Source organism: Nanorana parkeri, unplaced genomic scaffold (assembly GCF_000935625.1).
Source record: "Nanorana parkeri isolate BGI_ZX_2015 unplaced genomic scaffold, ASM93562v1 scaffold304, whole genome shotgun sequence".
Taxonomy (NCBI): Eukaryota; Metazoa; Chordata; class Amphibia; order Anura; family Dicroglossidae; genus Nanorana; species Nanorana parkeri.
Window position 1 is genome coordinate 225,312 of NW_017306572.1, and position 19,398 is coordinate 244,709.

At 40.6% G+C, this 19,398-nt stretch overlaps 1 protein-coding gene across 1 annotated transcript in view; it reads right to left on the minus strand.

The window, feature by feature from the left end:
* The window catches only part of COBL (cordon-bleu WH2 repeat protein), a 246,178-nt gene that overhangs the window by 46,507 nt on the left and 180,273 nt on the right, over positions 1-19,398 (minus strand). The window contains exon 9 of the mRNA XM_018557793.1: positions 17,434-17,607. Within this exon, the coding sequence (XP_018413295.1) occupies positions 17,434-17,607 (174 nt within the window). The remainder of the gene's footprint in view (positions 1-17,433; positions 17,608-19,398) is intronic.

A 19,398-nucleotide genomic window follows, 5' to 3' on the forward strand; every position in this document is an offset into this window, starting at 1 on the left:
TAACCCCGCCGATAATCGTACGATTCTCGGCGGGTTTTCCAACCTGCTTGTTCGATGTAAGACGTGCGACTGTACAGTAGAAACGGTCGCACGCCTTCCATACACTTTGCGATATCGTACGATCACGGGATTTCCCGTGATGCTCGTATGATAATCGTACAGTGTATGGGCACCTTAAGAATTGATGCTGGTTTGAAGCCAAAGAATAATCACACCAAATATCAATTTGATTTATATTTTTCTTCTGTTCATTCACTTTGCATTTTGTAAATTGATAAAAATAAAAATACTTCGAAAGCATTCTTACTTTACAGCATTTTTTCCCACCTGCCTAAAACTTTTGCACAGTAGTGTTTGTTGACAGCTTTGAGTTATATGTAGTTATTTCAGTTTTTTAAATTGACAATTTAATTTTGCTATAAACCTCCAAATATAGGGGAAGAGGGAGAAGTCAATCTTCACTCACAGATAGGAATAGCTGGAAGAGAGGGCAATGTAGTCGTGATGGGTGACTTCAATTACCCAGACATCAATTGGGCCAATGGAACTTCGGGTTCGGCAAAATTATTTCTACGTCGGCAGTATGGCTTTTTGGCCGCAATTCTTCTTTGAAGATAACTGCTGGCCAGACAGTAGATGGGTGTACCTGGGTTTCCACCAGTTCAGTACTGATGGCACTGCTGGACATCTTCCAATGTCAAAGGAAAGAAAGCATGATGTGCCTTTCATCTGCTGCATTGTTTCCTTGGCCAACCGGTTCCTCTACCATCCTCAATGTTTCCCGTTTCTTTGTGCTTCTTCAAAAGAGCTTGAACAGCACATCTTAAAACCCCAGTCTGCTTTGAAATATTTGCCCTTGCTGATGCAGTATAACTACCTTGTGTCTTGTTGCTGTGCTCAGTCTTGCCATGGTGTATGAACTGTGACTTGAAACGGTCTTCCACATCCTCACCGTAGTAGCAGAGGTTGGCTGTTCCTCACCCAGTTTTAAGCCTCCTATACAGCTGTTTCTGTTTCAGTTAATGGCCATGTTTCAACCTACATATAAAATTGATGACCTTTAGCACCTGCTTGGTATAATTGATTAATCATACACCCCCACTCTAATCCTACAAAATCCCTGACTTTGTCCAAGTGTGTAAAGGTGGCCCTACACTTTACAACCCTCGCAAGACTTTTGTCTTGCGAGGGTTGTAAAGTAATTAAAAAAACGTACGATCTGCCCATCTTGGACAGGCAGATCGTACTTGCGATCATCGCAAGCCCGCCCCCCTGAGGCTGCAATGAGGGGCGGGCTTCCGATGACTGCAAACAGGCAGTGTGCGCGTGCGCACACCGGTCCGTTCGGCAGTTGTTGAACAAGCAGGCCACTAACCCGCCGATAATCGTACGATTCTCGGCGGGTTTTCCAACCTGCTTGTTCGATGTAAGACGTGCGACTGTACAGTAGAAACGGTCGCACGCCTTCCATACACTTTGCGATATCGTACGATCACGGGATTTCCCGTGATGCTCGTATGATAATCGTACAGTGTATGGGCACCTTAAGAATTGATGCTGGTTTGAAGCCAAAGAATAATCACACCAAATATCAATTTGATTTATATTTTTCTTCTGTTCATTCACTTTGCATTTTGTAAATTGATAAAAATAAAAATACTTCGAAAGCATTCTTACTTTACAGCATTTTTTCCCACCTGCCTAAAACTTTTGCACAGTAGTGTTTGTTGACAGCTTTGAGTTATATGTAGTTATTTCAGTTTTTTAAATTGACAATTTAATTTTGCTATAAACCTCCAAATATAGGGGAAGAGGGAGAAGTCAATCTTCACTCACAGATAGGAATAGCTGGAAGAGAGGGCAATGTAGTCGTGATGGGTGACTTCAATTACCCAGACATCAATTGGGCCAATGGAACTTCGGGTTCGGCAAAGGCGGGGCGATTTCTAAACATGTTGCGCGACAATTTCATGGACCAGATGGTGGAGACTCCTACCAGAAAAAATGCCATCTTAGATCTAATTGTCACTAATAATGCAGAGTTAATTGAGGATATTGTAATTGGGGAGTCATACCCTTTGGAATAACAATTTTATCACTGCCATAAGTAGGTAATTAGCAACTAAATGGTGTAATGGGCAAAAGTCCTGTAAGTTTGGAGACACTTGTTTCTTCCTAGTTGGCCATCCTATCATGTGCAGCTACTTATTAAATGTATTTAGGTTTTGTAGCTCAGAGCTTATTTCTGTAGACTGTATGTATCTTGTATGATATCTTCTTATCAAAAAGTTCTTCCAAATCTCTCCATTATTTATGCTTTTTGCCTTAACTGTGCTGGAGAGCAGTAGCTTTTGACAGCACAGCTTGCCACGGTCCATGACCAGATTGTACCTTTAAGTTGGCCATACACCTTACAATTATCTGCAGATTTTCTGTGGTCAGATGGAAAAGGTGCAACAGATTCCTCCATCTACACTTAAATGTGTGGATGGAGTAATCTCCACCTGGGCCAATCTGTTGCACTTTCTCCATCTGACCACAGAAAATCTGCAGATAATTGTAAGGTGTATGGGCACCTTGGCACACACTCCACAGATGTCCTGGGAAAATGTCCTTATTGCAACACAGTTGTTTAGAGTTAATTTTCAGTCTGTGCATGTTGTGGCCTTTATTACTCTTGGCGCATACAAGTAAATTTACCTTCTACCACAATATACCTTCAGACTGAATGCGATGAAGGTCTGGTTGTCTAATCAGGAAATTTTCAATCCTGGAGTAGGATTGGTGGGCAGCTGAATAGAACATGTAATTCCCATCATCGTCGTGTACAATGTGCCATATGTATACCGACTGTTTTGTGTGTAAAATATTTTTTGTAATGGAGAACTGAATAAGGTTGATGTGAAACATTAAGAGAAACATTTCTTGATTTGGAGTCTGGGAGGCCCTGCATATGTATCAGGAATGCAGTAAACCTTATCCTTTTTAGAGAAATGCCACCTGCACTCTTCCCCTAAACAAGTTAGCCAATACTCTTGATGTTTTTTCTTGCACATGCAGTCCTTTTACATTCCATGTGAGCAATGTGGATGGTGATTTGGGAACAGATTTATGTGGTTGTGCTGGCCGTGAAGACATATTAACCTTGGGAGAGAATGGGAGGAGGAGGGTCAGTAGAGGTGGGTAAGAAAACATAGATGGAGAAGAGGGGAAGTGAAGAGAGAGGAGAAAATAAGCAGGACGTGGGGTGAAAGGGGGGCGAAACTGCAAGGCCTTAAAAAAAAACGCATAAAACTAGTGCTTAATCCGAAGCTATGACCTGCTCTAGTCTCCATTGCAAGTTAAATGTCCTTTTCAAAGTAGACCTGATTAATCGAACATTTGCTATGTTATAGGGAAAATCCAGATACGTTAATTTTGTCTAAGCAGTACCCTGAAAATCTACTTATTGTCTATTCTGCCAGAAAAACAGCAGTACATGTAAATGTACATACAGACTCCTTTGCCTGCAGCAACATAGTTGTGTGAGGGGCACTGCTCTTATGAGCTTTGGACAGAAACCTTGTGGTGTCACTGCTATGCTGCTCATTCTTTTCTGTGCTGGAAAGGAAACTTTACCAGAGGACCTGCAGTGCAAGGCTCTCTTTGCTTTTTCATGGTCCTCCTGCTTTTTAGATATTTACCCACCAGTCATCAGGGGGCAGCTATGCCATAAGAAAGCAAAGCACCTACATAGAGATACAATGAAGGACAAGGAGTGGTAATGGAGAAGTAATGGAGAAAACATCAGCTGGAGAGAGCCCTCAGGAATACTGGTGACTAGTCTATTGCTTTCTGGCATCCAGAGTTCATGTATTGTTTAAGTTACATGCTCAATGGTGCATTTAGAAATCCTTCACATGTAATATACACCTGGTTGTCTTGTTCATAACTCTGCACTAGATGTCATCATACATCTCTTTGGTCAAGGAAGCTATCATTTTGTACTGTGAATGCATTTAATATCTTGAAGTGCTTTAGAATTTTCTGCTAAACATTTCACTGGTTTGATTCCAAATGGTTCCCAATTGAGCTTGTGCTACTCCAACATATATGCCCAGTAGTGATGACTGTTTACTTAAACCAAGTTGTCAGTAGCTGTCTTGTCTAAAGTTTGGGAATTAAGAAATGCTGTTATTTAACTGCTCTGGTAAGATCTCTGGGTTTCAAGAAAATCCTTAGATTCCCATCCTTCTTTTCACTAATCACTGGACTATTTACCTAAGGTATGTGTAAAGTGACAGATCTCACAACTCCTGTCTCTTTGAGATCTGAGAGTGTTTGGGTATGTTTCATGGCCTTAAAAGTATGCATGTAATATATGGAGAGAAATAAAAATACAATCATGTGAAAAAAGTATGTACACCCAAAGGAAACGGTTGATTTTTAAAAAACATATCTAAACAAGATCTTCAACCGTATCTACAGATAAAGATGATATATTTGAATAAATGACAGATAAAATCAACATGGTGTTAACCCTTTCGCTGTCAAGCCCTCCGGAACATTTTTCAAATCAGCTGGCCAAGCCATTTTTGCATTTTTTTGCAATTTTTTCCTATTGATTTGATTTTCAACTGCTGCGTTGCTAGCGTTTGTAAAAGACCCCCCAAAAAATTTTTTTTTAAATTTTAATTTTTTTTACATTCTCTATTTATTTTTAAATTATTTTTTATTTTACTGTTGGGGGGGCTGTGGCGAAATATTGGGGTCTAAATAGACACCTGACATTTCCCTTCTGAAAGAGAAAAAGAAATTGAGGACATAAGTCCTCAATTTCTTTTTCTGCAGCCCCAGCACTCAATGAATGGGAAGCACTCAGTACAGAGGCTTCTCATTCATTCACAAACTAATGATAGTAAAAATATCTTACTATCATTAGTTTATGAATGGGGAGGAGCCTCTGTAGTGAGTGCTAGTCCCCATTCATAAATTCTTGAATGAACAGGCTGTGGTGTAGATCACAGCCTGTTCATTCATAACTGGGGACACATAGTACTATGTGTCCCCTGTTATTTACAAACACCGGAGTGATCAGATGATCACTCCGGTGTTTGCTGTAAACAGAGGGATCGTTAAATATCAATGATATTTAACGATCCCCCGCTCGGCCACGCTACAGAGCCGCTGTCATCCAAAAACTGACAGGATGACAGCGGCTCCGATCACTATGCCGCTCGGCCATCCTGAATTTCGGCCGTCCGCCGCTTGCTCCCCCGACCCCCCCGCCGGTGATTTTATTATGGATTCTCTCATCCCTCCCTGGGGTGGCTTTGATGATAGCAGTCATCAGCGGCTTGTGAGCCGCTGATGACAGCTATTAATTTGAAGGGGACAGTCTGCTGAACAATTCTACTATAAGCTCATGGTCGCTGAAGCGACCATGAGCTTATAGTAGAACTGTAAATGCCAGGTCCGTACGGCATACTGAGCTGGCCAGCCAGGAGCACTTTTGTAGCTCCGTATGCCGTACGTCCTCAGCAGCGAAAGGGTTAATATACATATACACTATATTGCCAAACATATTGGGACGCCTGCCTTTACACGCACATGAAATGTAATGGCATCCCAGCCTTAGTCCGTAGGGTTCAATATTGAGCTGACCCACCCTTTGCCACTATAACAGCTTCAACTCTTCTTGGAAGGCTGTCCACAAGGTTTAGTAGTGCGTCTATGGGAATTTTTGACCATTCTTCCAGAAGCGCATTTGCGAGGTCAGGTACTGATGTTGAATGAGGAGGCCTGGCTCGCAGTCTCCGCTCTAATTCATCCTAAAGGTGTTCTATTGGGTTGAGGTTCGGACTCTGTGCAGGCCAGTCATGTTCCTCCATCCCAAACTCGCTCATCCATGTCTTTATGGACCTTGCTTTGTGCACTTCTGCGCACAGTGCGCAGAATTTGCCAACTGTCTGCAGAGTCAATAGCTACAGACCTCCAAAATTCATGTGGCCTTAAGATTGGCACAACAGAGAGCTTCATGGAATGGGTTTCTATGGCCGAGCAGCTGCGTCCTAACCTTACATCACCAAGTGCAATGCAAAGCGTCAGATGCAGTGGTGTAAAGCATGCCACCACTGGACTCTAGAGAGGTGGAGACATGTTCTCGGGAGTGACGAATCACGATTTTCTGTCTGGCAATCTGATGGACGTGTCTGGGTTTGGCGGTTGCCAGGAGAACGGTACTTGCCTGACTGCATTGTGCCAAGTGTAAAGTTTGGTGGAGGGGGGATTATGGTGTGGGGTTGTTTTTCAGGGGTTGGCCTTAGCCCCTTAGTTCTAGTGAAGGGAACTCTTAAGGCATCAGCATACCAAGACATTTTGGACAATTTCATGCTCCCAACTTTGTGGGAAGAGTTTGGGGATGGCCCCTTCCTGTTCCAACATGACTACGTACCAGTGCACAAAGCAAGGTCTATAAAGACATGGATGATTGAGTTTGGGGTAGAGGAACTTGACTGCACAGAGTCCTGACCTCAACCTGAAAAACACCTTTGGGATGAATTAGAGTGGAGACTGCGAGCCAGGCCTTCTCGTGCAACTCCGTACTTGACCTCACAAATGCGCTTCTGGAAGAATGGTCAAACATTCCCATAAGCACACTCCTAAACCTTGTGGACAGCCTTCCCAGAAGAGTTCAAGCTGTTAAGCTGTTGTTATAGCTGCAAAGGGTGGGCCAACTCAATATTGAACCCTACGGACTAAGACTGGGATGCCATTAAATATATATATACATGGCTCGAAAATCCACTCGTCTGCTCGTCTGTGATGAGCAGACAGTGGAGCCCGACGAGCAGCTTCCCGGCCGGCTGATGTAATTACACGGCCGGCCGGGAGCTTTACAGTGAAGCGATTGAGCGTCTCGAGAGACGCTCGATCGATTGTATTAGCAGCTGTCACTGCCATTGCCGGTCCCGAGATCCGCTGTGCCCGATGCGGCCGGGACCGGTACGGCTCTGTGACAGGAGATCAAAGGGAGTTCAGTATACGAACTCCCTTTGATCTCCTCTCAGTCCCCGAATGCAGGAAGTGATGTATATTGCATCACTTCCTGCATTCAGTGTCACTCTCCAGCTAGAGAAGCTGATGAAGCCGATCTCTGCTTCATCAGCTTCTCTGGAGGTCCCTAGGTGACATCAGGGGTCTTGGAGACCTGATGTCTCCATAAAGAGGACCTGTCATGTAAATTGGCTATCCCATAGGGGGCTTCTTAGCCCCCCATGTAATAGCAATAAAGTTGTATGTAAAAAAAAAAAAAAAGTAATACAAAAATTAAAGATTGATAAAAAAAATAAGGAAGCATAACATTTATTTTTTTAACTCCGCGCCCCCCACATACACACGCATATATGCGTCAGGTGCGCCTAAGTGCGCTTGTTGCATATTGCCGCAAATGGAGTGAGAGCAATGATTTTAGAGCCATTAAGGCCGGGTTCATTGGCTGATTGACGCGCTGTAAACGCCCTGCAAGTGAAATCCCATTATTTCCTATGGGCATTGTTCTCACTTGGGCATATTTCAGCGTGTCGGAACATGCTGAAAAACGCCCTATGCCCAAAGAAGTACAGGGGCTTCTTTGGGGCGTATTTTCGCATGTATCCATTAGGATACAGCTGGACAACCCTTGTAAATGCGCGTTTGACGCGCGTTTTGTGGGCTGCAAATCGCGGTTAAAACATGCACCGCAAAACGCGCGTCATACACGATAGGCAAAATAGCTATAATTAGCTATAATTTCACGCGGAAGTTGCTAGAGGGGCAGACCATTATAAATATAAATAGTAGGGATGCACCGATACCGATACTAGTACTCGTACTCACCCAAATGCTCCGATACCTAGCACGAGTACTTCCTGTATCAGGAAGGGGGGCAGCGAATCATTAGACGCTGCCCGGTTTCCTGATTGGCCAGGAAACGGCTCCATGCTCTCTCGTCACTTGTGATGAGAGAGCATGGAGCCGACTGATTGGCCGGGAAGCCGGCGTCATGCTCCCTCGTAATCTCATGAATCATAATATTAAGAAAGTGACCTTTAAAGCATTAGTTTCTATTGCTTTAGAAAAAATGTGACCTGTCCCTTTAAGAAAAAGTATCGGTAATTGGTATCTGCGAGTACTTGATCAAAAGTATCGATACTCGTATTAGGTCTTAAAAAAGTGGTATCGGTGCATCCCTAATAAAAATGGAAGCAGGTTGTTTACCACGGTAGTAGAAGTAATTTTTTTCTGAAGATATGGGTAAACAACGCGATTTAACAACCTTTGAACGTGGGATGCTTGTTATGTAAAGAGTTTGCTAGACTATTGAAAGATAATTAATTGCCTGCTGTGGAAAGTCTGTAGATGAGACCATGTTTTTGTTTCCAGTATGGAGTTCCAATTTGTACTATTCACCATTCCACCCACTGCAAGTATAATGCCTTGTTTAAAATATGTAACAAAGTGGTGCAATAACATTAGATACGCCCTATCTGTTGCTAAGTAGTAATCAACAGAACTGTTTTATTGTGTGTCTTTTGTATGAAGACTTGAGTTATTTTTCTGTTTTGTTGGGAACAAGTTTTAATAAGACATGCTACCAAATAAACTGTACCATAAACCATTCTGCAGTTTATTCCTGTCTCTATGGTGCAAATAGCTAATTTAAGCAAGTATTATTATTGTGCACAGTAAGTCCAAAGTGGATTTAATACGCTAATAAAATTAATGTGCAGATGCCAACTCCTTTTTTTTTTTTTTACATTTGTAGCTCTGGAAGCTACACTAAGGCTTTATAAGGAACCTCTCCAGCATGCTCAGTCTCTGATTATCAGCAGTTTCTTTAGAATTAGGAACTATTCTTCATCACACTTAAAGAGGCCAATTTTGCTGGAAATCAAACAGTCAGTACTTTTTTTAATTACTTAATTTTGGAAAAAATAAAAAGAACAGTAATTGCATTTTATTTGGTACCTTTCCACTCCCTTTGTAAGCAATAAATATTATATTCTTCTGCCTATCCTTACAATGTTTTACTTTTGTCTCCGTAATAACATTTTTCCTTATGAAAATTAATATAACAGGTTATTTGGTATTAACTTAGCAAGTAAGAGCCAATCAAGATTTTATATGCCATCAGCAAAAAGGATTCATCTTAACTGGTAACTGGTTATTAATACACAATTAAGATAAATAAAATAATAAATCATATAACCCAACATGGCTCCCCTACCCCCTCCAACCTCCCTCTTTGGCAAAAAATGTCTGTAGAAGTATTTTTCTGAAACACTGGGGTTGATTTACTAAAGGCAAATAATTTAGTTAAACCAATCTATCATTTTGATAAATATTATTCTGAATTCCTGTAGAGCTGTTTACTAAACCTTTACCTGCTGCCAGTTCTTGCAAAAAAAAAGATCAGCAAACCATTTTTTGATTTCGCTTTTTTCACATTGTTGTATATATTCTTGAAGTACATCCAAACAGGATACCTGTGACTTCAGATTATAGGCAGTCTCCTTAACCTGGAAGGGTCATTCAATTCCGTGGTATACTAAAAGGTAATATATCTTTTCTGGCACCAAAAAACCTTCAACCAAATGAATTATGGGTGTGGAAGCAAACACAGCTTCATAAAATAAGACAAAGACACCTGACAGAAATAAATGATCTGCCTTGCTCAAATTGCTGGCAGTAAAACGTGTCCCATAATTCTTTGTTGCAATGTGGGCGCTGACTTAACTTACTGCTTTTTGGATTCAGTATTTAGGCATGTCTCTGGATCACGCATGTTTACAGCCTTATTACCAAATTAATCTGTGCATATGAACAATCCACAGATGTGCGGTTTGCAAACTGGTACAAAGAAAATACACACAGAAGTTTGGCAAAACAGATTGTGTGAGCTGGGCTTAGAACAGCTTATAATGACCATTCTGCTGTTTGCCTATAGCAGCTGTCTCTACCTTAGAGCAAACCCATGCTTTGCCCGTTCAGGGCAAAGCAACAAGTTCTTTTTAGAGTGCATGAAAGCATGAATTGCTCCACTATACCTGCATCTACAGAGGTCACTAAAGGCTTGCTTTAAAGCTTGTTTACTGTTGTAAAGGATACACAATAATTTTTGTTGCACATTGTCTGCGTATGAGTGCACTTGGAAATCTGGTCCCCCAACATCATATACTCACCTTTCCTTCGCTCCCCCACTACTCCATTGAAATACCAGGAGTAAAAAAATGATCCAGTACTTCCTGGTATGGAGGAGCAAGTGCAAGTGGAGAATCACATTGCAGACAGAAAAGAGTCAGCACTTGTAAGATCCACATAGAGATTAGGCTATGTCTGTATTTTCACTCTCAGCAGCTGAAAGGAGTGGAAAGGACCAAATGGAGCTAAGTTTATGCTGTCTGGAAAGTGGGCATTAAAGTGAACCTGTTGCATTGTCATACCTGCAGATCTAAAGGTATTTATTAAAGGTTATTTAGGGTTTCTTTAATGGCAGAAGGGAGTAGGATGGAAGAAGAAGTTTAAAAAAAAAATGAGGCGTAGACTCCGGGAAGACCAATCACTAGTGGCATAACTGGATGACTGGCTTGGAGAGGACAGGAGGATGAGAGAATATAGCAGGTGTCACTAAATGGCGGACCACAACCTGGACATGGACTGAGTGATGGTTCTGTGCGGACTGCGACAGCCGGCCTGAACTAGGTTATGGCTGGCTGACAGTGGATACACGGGCCTCCAAGGCCAGTGCAACCATTTCCGGCCATAACCCAGCGCAGGTCCCTTCTCCACTTTAGTCATTGGTTGGTTGCTAGGACCACTGGCATCCTAGCAGCAAATTATGTCAGACAGGGCCAGCTGCTACAACTAGAAGTGATCTGGGCGCCGCTCTCGGCGCTCGTTTAAGAAAAAAAACCCAGCCCTGCTACTTGTCCGTAGCAGGGCTAAAATAGTGACCAAACAACTTGCCCGGCGCCCGGAACTAGATGTGCCGGGCGTCGGGCGATACGAATTCCACACCCCTGCTAGTGGTGTGGTGCTATACAAGACAGCTGTCAGCAGTGAAAGTGCAGTGTCTGTGGGACCACCGCTTTATAGTTTGTAACAGAAGACTACTTAACATACACTGTGTGACTAGCTGTGTACGGTTTATTTCCTGCGACATGCATAACACAGATTGTAATGTGCTTAAGTCCTTCTTGATTTATAGGGCTGTATGTACAGCCTCGATTTCATGGTTTATGATGTTTATGTACGCTGGAATTTCTTTATTTTGGAAAACAATAAAAACTTTTGAACTGAAAGTGCAGTGTCTGTAAGTTACTATCTTTTAACTAGAAATACCCACTTAAAGTTCTATCATAGTGTGATATCTTGATGTAAGATATAAACCTTCCCAACAACCTAAACAGGTCATGTTTTTGTTCCATAAGTATACGATTTCTGGTTATACTTCAGTAAATTTATACATATTAAATAAATCATTCTAAAGTTTAATTTTATAAAGTAAAAATCTAGTACAGTTTAATTGGATCTTGGCCCCAACTGTCTATGTTGATTGGAAGCTAGAGATTCACCATTTTAGAAGGGGCTTATAGGTAAACAATCAGACTTAGCAGTGATTTGGCCACCCTGTTTAAGGTAGTATGTAAGTGTGATGTGAAATGAGCACCGTCCATGCATTAAAAAAATTCCAGTTGTAACTTTTGTTCACTTACCTTAGTACATTCGTACTTTTCCTGCCAGTGGGGTTATTACACAGCAATTGCAACTAATTTTTTTATATCTATGCTACCAGTATCAGGTTCAGTTTGTTGCCAAAGCAGCACATACAGTGTCTTAGAGTAGAACAAAAATGTATGGAATTCAGGGATGGGGAGTGCTAGGCAGGCTGTTGCTTATTTTATTGCTTTATTAAATGTCACTCACGTTCTATGGATTTATACAATGGATACAGTATGTTCAGTTATACATATTAACAATTAGGGATGCACCAAAATTTTAGACCGAAACCGAAATTTCCAAATTTGTCAGACCAAAATTGAAAATGACTTTTTAAAAAATTTTAAATAATGTTTTAATTATTTTATTTTTATGGTTTTTTTTATTTTTACTATCAGGAATTTTGTGGAAATATCAGGGGTCTAAATAGACCCCCTGGTATTCCCCTTTTAAAATAGAAAAAGAGATTGAAGACACAAAGTCCTCAATCTCTTTTTTTTGCAGGCCCAGAACTCAATGACCAGGAGGCTCTCAGTACAGAGGCTTTCTGTTCATTCACAATCTGGATATAGTAAATATTTACTATCAAGCCAGTCATGAATGGACAGGAAGCCTGTCTGTACTGAGCTGCATCCTGTTCATTCATAAAGTGAGCAAATAGTAAATATTAGGGATGCACCGATACCGGATTTTTGGTATCGCGTACAAATACCGATATTGTTTTTCCCGGTACTCGCTGATACCAAATACCGATACCAGAAGTCCCATTAAGGAAGTTAGGTGACATGTAAGGACTCGCCACCTGGCCTCCTGTTTAGCCGGGAAGCCGGGTAGCGTGTAAAGACTCGCCACCCGGATTCCCGATCAGCAAGGAAGCCGTCTCTATGCTTCCTTGTCACCAGTTAACGAGGAAGCATGGAGCCGGCTTTCTGGTCAATCAGGACTCGCCGCCTGGCTTCCTGATAGGGACACAGACTGAAGCTTGCAGCTGTCACCCACCGGGTAGGAGAGAAGCTAGAGATGCATCAAATTTCCGGCCTTTTTTTGGTACTATCGGCATTTTGCCCATATACCATTTTTGTCCAAAATGTTTTGGTACAGTTTTTTGGTGCATCCATACCTACAATATGCGTTAGGAACTAAACAACCTTAAGGATCTTTGCTGATGGTACCATTAAAATGGCCTATAAGATCATTTAAATTAGAACTAGAGTTACAATGCTGTTGCTTCTGCAGTGAGATCACAGCAGTTATAACTCTGCACTGCTGCTGTGGCATACAGCAGTGTGTAAGAATGAAGAGAGTTGGTGGATCTTCAACACTGTCATTGCTGGTAATCTCCTACAGAGAGTGTGAATGACAGAACACTGCTGTAAACATCTATTGCTTATGAAAATGACATGCAAGAGCTTCTTAATCCAACTCACCCTCTCAAATCAACTCAACTCTATCTACTAAAGGCCGGCTTACAGAATACTTATTTCATTGAAAACAAATTGACAAACAACCAAATTTTTTTCACAATTTAACCCAGAGGTTATTTTGAAGATTCCCCATGTGTCCGCCAGATAGCAAGTGATCAGGACATACCAACAGTAGTGCTCAAAATAGGTTCAGATGCTTTCTGAATTTTAATGACTGTATTTTAGCAGAAATAACATTTGCCAGACAATGGTGAAACAAACTCTCATTACTTTAGATGAAACGTGTCACAGGCCTTGGCACATCAAATTCAGTATATTAGGAAGCATGCAAATGCAGAAGTTATCTTAGTGAAAACCGCTTATCAAGGAGACCAATAGGGGGGCACAGTAGATGGAACGGGACAGGGTCAAGCTAAATCCAGAACCCTCTATAACTATAACAGGTTATATTTCTGGATAATAGGTTTTGATCGTTTTGACAATTGGTTTCCACAAGGTAACCTCTGATTAAGCATTTTTTAAATCATGTGCTTGATTTGAGACTGGTTAACTTTAAGCTGCTAATTTAGTTAAATTTTATAAAATCAGTTTGCCATTATATATATTAAATGTACGTTTAAAGTAAATAACAAGGCAGTTAGCAGCCACACACAACTTAAGCTGGCCACACACTAGTAGATTCTTTAATGACAGCCCGTGAGCCAAACAAATCAAAAATGAACATTTTCCTCCATAAATGCTAAACAGTGTGGATGACGTATCCCCCCTGCCAGCTATTGTATTCTGACAGGGGCCGGTGTGCTACAGTTAGCAGTCACATGTAACTTAAGCTGGCCATACACTAGTAGATTATTTTTATTTCAGCCTGCGGGGTGAATGAAAAAAATCTAGCAGGTTCTCCCATCCACACTAAACAGCATGGATGGGGATAGCATACTATTGTATTCTGACAGCAGTGAGTGTGCCGCTGTTAGAATACCCAGTGCAGAGTGCAGATTATTGGTTGCAGTCACTGTACAGCTGGCAATTTTCTGCCTTGCTCCTTTAATTCTCATATGGAAGAATGTCGGGACAGAGGCTGCTAAGGCTATCCATGGAGCGAATTTCAGGCGGTTCTTGATGATGAGTTTGTGTATGGCCAACTTTAGTCATTTAGCTGTTTTGCAATCTAAAAGGAAGCATTTTATAAAAACATGATAGAAAACTGAGATTTAGAAAGCTTAGAGGAGAAACTGGTACATATTTATATTTTACATGTTCTTTTCCAATAATAAGTGAGGAAATACTTTCAATTACCGTGAATTATATAATATACAGCATAAGGAAATGTATGATAAGATAGTGAGAGGGTAAAACAGTTGAAAGAGATAACACATTTATTTCATATTTGTAGTCCACCATTGTGAAAGAAAAAGACAGAGAGAGTGAAGATCAGATGAAACATGAAATGTAAGAAAGCCACATAGGAAGTGTCTGCTCAGCAGCTCTTGGTATTTGAAGGGAATGATGCACAGCAGTAAACTGTAAGGAACAGAAACGAGAAACAGAATGCAGAATGGGTAAGTGTAAGTACAAGGGTCAGATCAGGCCAACATTACCACTCTGCCCTCAGGAAAACAAGCAAATGCAATCCAATCACACAACAAAAATTTCACAGCAAACCACTGCTGCTTAGCTGGGCTTTAGTTTTGAAGTCAGAGCATTCCAAAAAACACAGTGGTATGAGTAACAGGAACAGAAACAAATGGATCAACCTTATTCAAGCATGCAGGAAAGGACAGAACTGTCAGAAATTGCTAATAAGTCACAGAGAGGAAAACATGGAGAAGTCCAGAGAACAGTATTCAGATTACTCAATACACACAAACTCATCATGAGAGGTTATGACCTATAGCTTTTCAGAATGGATTGTGGAACTTTTTCTTTAGTGCTTTCTCTGGGATTGTGGCCACCGGAACAGTACATTTTGTTCTTGCAAACTCCAAGTGTATTCACTGAACATAGCCAGAGATTTTAGAACAAGTCTAAATCAAATACATAGCAGTGTGTAAGCTTACCTACAGTATATCATGACTCCAGCACTGACACCTTTCATTAAAGCCATACATGATTTGCAAATTTGGCTGAAACTTTATGGACATAAAAAGCAGTGGGAAATTAACAAAAATAAGCCAGATACAGCTCTCTATACCGTCTTCTAATCAACATTAAAATACACCTGGTGTGTACAATCCATAAAGACGCATCAAAATCTGGCTGTATCTGCACAGGAAAACAAAAGCCATGTTTTGTCTCTGCAGAAAAGGTCATAGGAAGGCTCTCTAGATATGCTGATATTTATGGAGTCTACAAAGAACAATTTACAAAATGTGGGGTTTACCTTCAATAGCGGAAAAATCTTGGTGGATGTTATTAAGGCATGCAGTCATATTGGGCAAGTATATGTATATGAAAGCTTAGTGGTGACCTGATGGGAGAATACTAAATCACCAGCACTCCAAATAAATGTGTATCACAGGTTTATTGTGAAACCGTTAAGTTCCATTCAGTGTGTAACCAAGATGAAGATAGGTAGCCTTATTGTGAAGACAGTGTCACACATTTCAAAAGCATGCCAACGTTTTGGGGCCTTGCAGGGTCCCTTCCTAAAGATGACAGTGACATCACTATGCCACCTTGAGGAAGGGACCCTGGAGGGCCTCTGAATCGTTGGTATGCTTTTGACATGTGACACTGTCTTCACAATAAGCCTGTCTTCATCTCGGTTGCACACTGAATGGACCTGATTTTTCTTTTTCACCTAGTAAAGATAAAAAAGATTTTCTCCTTGGGTAATTTTTCAACTTGACAACCACCCTGAGCTTTAACAAATACTTGCAACACAAAAAGTTGATGTGATTATCACAAGCTCTGGTTGGCTGCATTATAAATTTAACGCATAAAAATTGAATTGAACCATTAGGGATAGGCACCACACCCCCAATTAGAAATGTATACAAGAAAGATAAAGAAAAGTGGGGCTTTAAAAGTGTCCAGACCATACGAAATGTCCATCAAACATCCTTGGTCCTTGGATCCTTGGTCCCACATGCTGTCTCGCAATCACCAAGCAGGTGAACCGGAAGGATCCAGCCACCTTTGTGAACATGAAGTGGGTTTTGTATTGTTATTATTTGTTATTTTCATTAAGAATTTGGTATTTGTGATCATTATACTTAAACTTATTTTGATGCAATGTCTTAGAATACCTCCAACCTCCCTGAGGAAACACATACAGTTGCGAAACGCGTCGGAGATTGGGCCCACAGTGGATCCTACAATTATTACAGGATTTAGGACTTGCAAGGAGTCTATGATATATAAATATATGTACACATGTATGGGCACCAAAAGGAGGTCGCTTGATTTTAATGTAACATTCTATCATGTCAATGACATTTTAAATGTAACCAAGTCTTCAAATTATCTTTATGTATTAAAATATATTTTTATACAAAACCATGTATGTTTGATGGACATTTAGTATGGTCTGGACACTTTTAAAGCCCCGCTTTTCTTTATCTTTCTTGTATGCATTATAAATAACAGGCTAAGTGGATGTAGGATTCATGCCCTGCTGACCAGAAGCTAAAGCACTTTTATCATTTGCATGGTTTTATTTAAATTTTTGCCACTTTCAAAAGTCCCATTTTTCAACTTTGAAAACCAGTAAACCATGAATTTACCAATCTGAATTACTTTGCAACTTTTTTTTCAAATAGGCCCCCTTTACCTTGATTTGGTTGTGGGTCTGCCATATCTTCGATAGCAAAGAAGAGACTAGAAAATTATGCAGACAGGGAAAGGAGGGCTAACTTTTGGAAAGAAAAGAAACATAAAAGTGTATAAAATACATAGTACTTCCCTTGATTATTTCTGTTAATAAATGAGTACTTCCTTCAGTGGATGAGCAAATCTTTTAATAACTTGCTCATATTTGCTGTCAGAGAATCATTTCCCTGGAATTATTTTTGCACAGCTACATTGTGCCAGAGACATTTACCTTTCCAGTCTATGGACTGATTTTCTCTTGGTTGTTCTTTTGATATGAATGAAGTTTGCCAAAACTTAACACTAATGAGCACCATATAAGAGATCTCTGAAATCCACCATAACAAAAAGACAGGAGGAAAAGAAATATAGCCATAGACTAGAGGAAAGGTGAGTGATATAGTAATAAAAGTGGAGCAGACAGGAGCATATATAAAAATATATTATAGCCTGGACCTACGTTTAGCAGGTATAGGTTTGGTTGTTCCTGTTATAGCAGCTCCATTTTCATAGATGGGTGGATCCGTAATATCATTATCAGGTGGAGGGTAGGGAGGGGGTGGGGGTATCACTAAATGAGGTGGACTTCTGGACGTTCCTCTTGGGGGTTTGTGTGGAACCTGCCGTCCATTACCTATGTGAAGATTAATACACAGATTATTTTACGTTATTTTAGCATCATATTATACACTTTGTCTTCCATGTTTCTTTTTAAGTTTAAATGAATCTAAAATGTTTTAGTCTTTTTGATTAGCAAATACTTTAAATATATAAAAACCAGTAGAATTATTGGTTCACAGACATTCAGGGCCTATGTAATAACCCTCCCAAACAAGGTCTCTGCTATCTCTGTCATGTCAACATCTTCAACAGTAGCAGAGTAAATCGGAGGCTGGCAGTAGCAGACTTGTCACTTCCCTTCATCTCTCATGTGCCAAAAATAAATGGCAAACTAAGGGTGGAACAATTATTTCCACTTTAGATTCCAGTATGTTTTTTTGGTTCTGCTGGTAAACAATCTCAGTGAACAAAAAAAGATAACCTGGAAAATAGAATCGTACGATTGTCGGCGGGTTTGTGGCCTGTTCGTAAAACAAAAGCGCACACTGCCCGTTCAGCATTGCAGTCATCGGAAGCCCGCCCCCCAGCGGGGTGGGCTAGCGGTGATCGCAAGTACGATCTGCCTGTCCAAGATGAGCAGATCGTACGTTTTTTTAAAATTACCTTACAACCATCGCAAGACAAAAGTCGTGCGATGGTTGTAAGGTGTATGGCCAGCTGGAGAAAACTGAGGCTCAGATGACTACTTTAGCCCAGGTCGCAGAGAGAGACCAACAGACCTTGACAGAAGTGATGCAACAGTTGGCAACCTGGACATCAGATGTTTCTGCAGTTCAGGCACAGTAAGCTACCTCCTACAAAGGATGACAGCCCAAAATAATGTGAAGGCCCTACCTTTGAGAGGACTGCAGGAGGGCAGTCCTGGTCTAAAGTATGGTGGGCAGCATTTGTCATGTTGTTGTTTTTGGGAGACTCAAAAAAGGCATACATTGACCTGACCTCAGAAAATGCCCTGGATTATAAAAAGATGAATGCAGTGGTCTTGTGGATGATAAACATCAGTGAGGGTGCAGCAGATACAAAGCTAGAGCTACCAGAATAAGGGGGTCTCCCCACTCCCAAATGTCTCTACCTCCAGAAATGTAAGGGTGGATGAGCGCAGGTTTACTATTGTCCTTCCTTTACAAATGGCACCATTTAGAAGCTTATAAAGAAACAATAAGACATAATCAAGTTAAAAAAACTTTATTTATAAACAACCTCCCACTTTTATTACATATAGATACAAAAGTATGTAGGCTGCCTTTGCTGACATCTCTCTTTCCAGTTATGGTAGTTACCCACTTATCTAGCTGATCCAGGGGCTTTAACATTTACTTTCACTGAAAATAATGCAAATAATGATAAATAAATAATACATTCCCTCTGATTTCCTTTGCTGCAAGTTTGTTGAAGGTCAGTGATGAGACCATACAGAAGTTCAGAGACAGTTACTAGACATGTGCGATTCGTTTTGTTCCGAATCGAAATTCGGACGAAATTTCGGAAATTCGTGGATTTGGAGCATCCGAATTTCTGAAATGTACCCTGTCCAAATTCATCTGAATCTGAAATTCCGGATCTGAAATTTTGGATTCAGTACGAATTTCATCCTAATGGAAATTAAATTAGAAATTTACGATAATGACTACAAAAAGAGGATTTCATAGCATGTGAAGATAAAAACATAACATTACTTCATGTTTCTGTGCATGCACCGTCAACGTTTAAACGGATAAAAAAACATTTATAAAATTTTAATGTCCCTTTAATAGTGAAGGCTAGAGCACAGCAACCAGAAATGTCAACTGTGCCATTTCTGCTA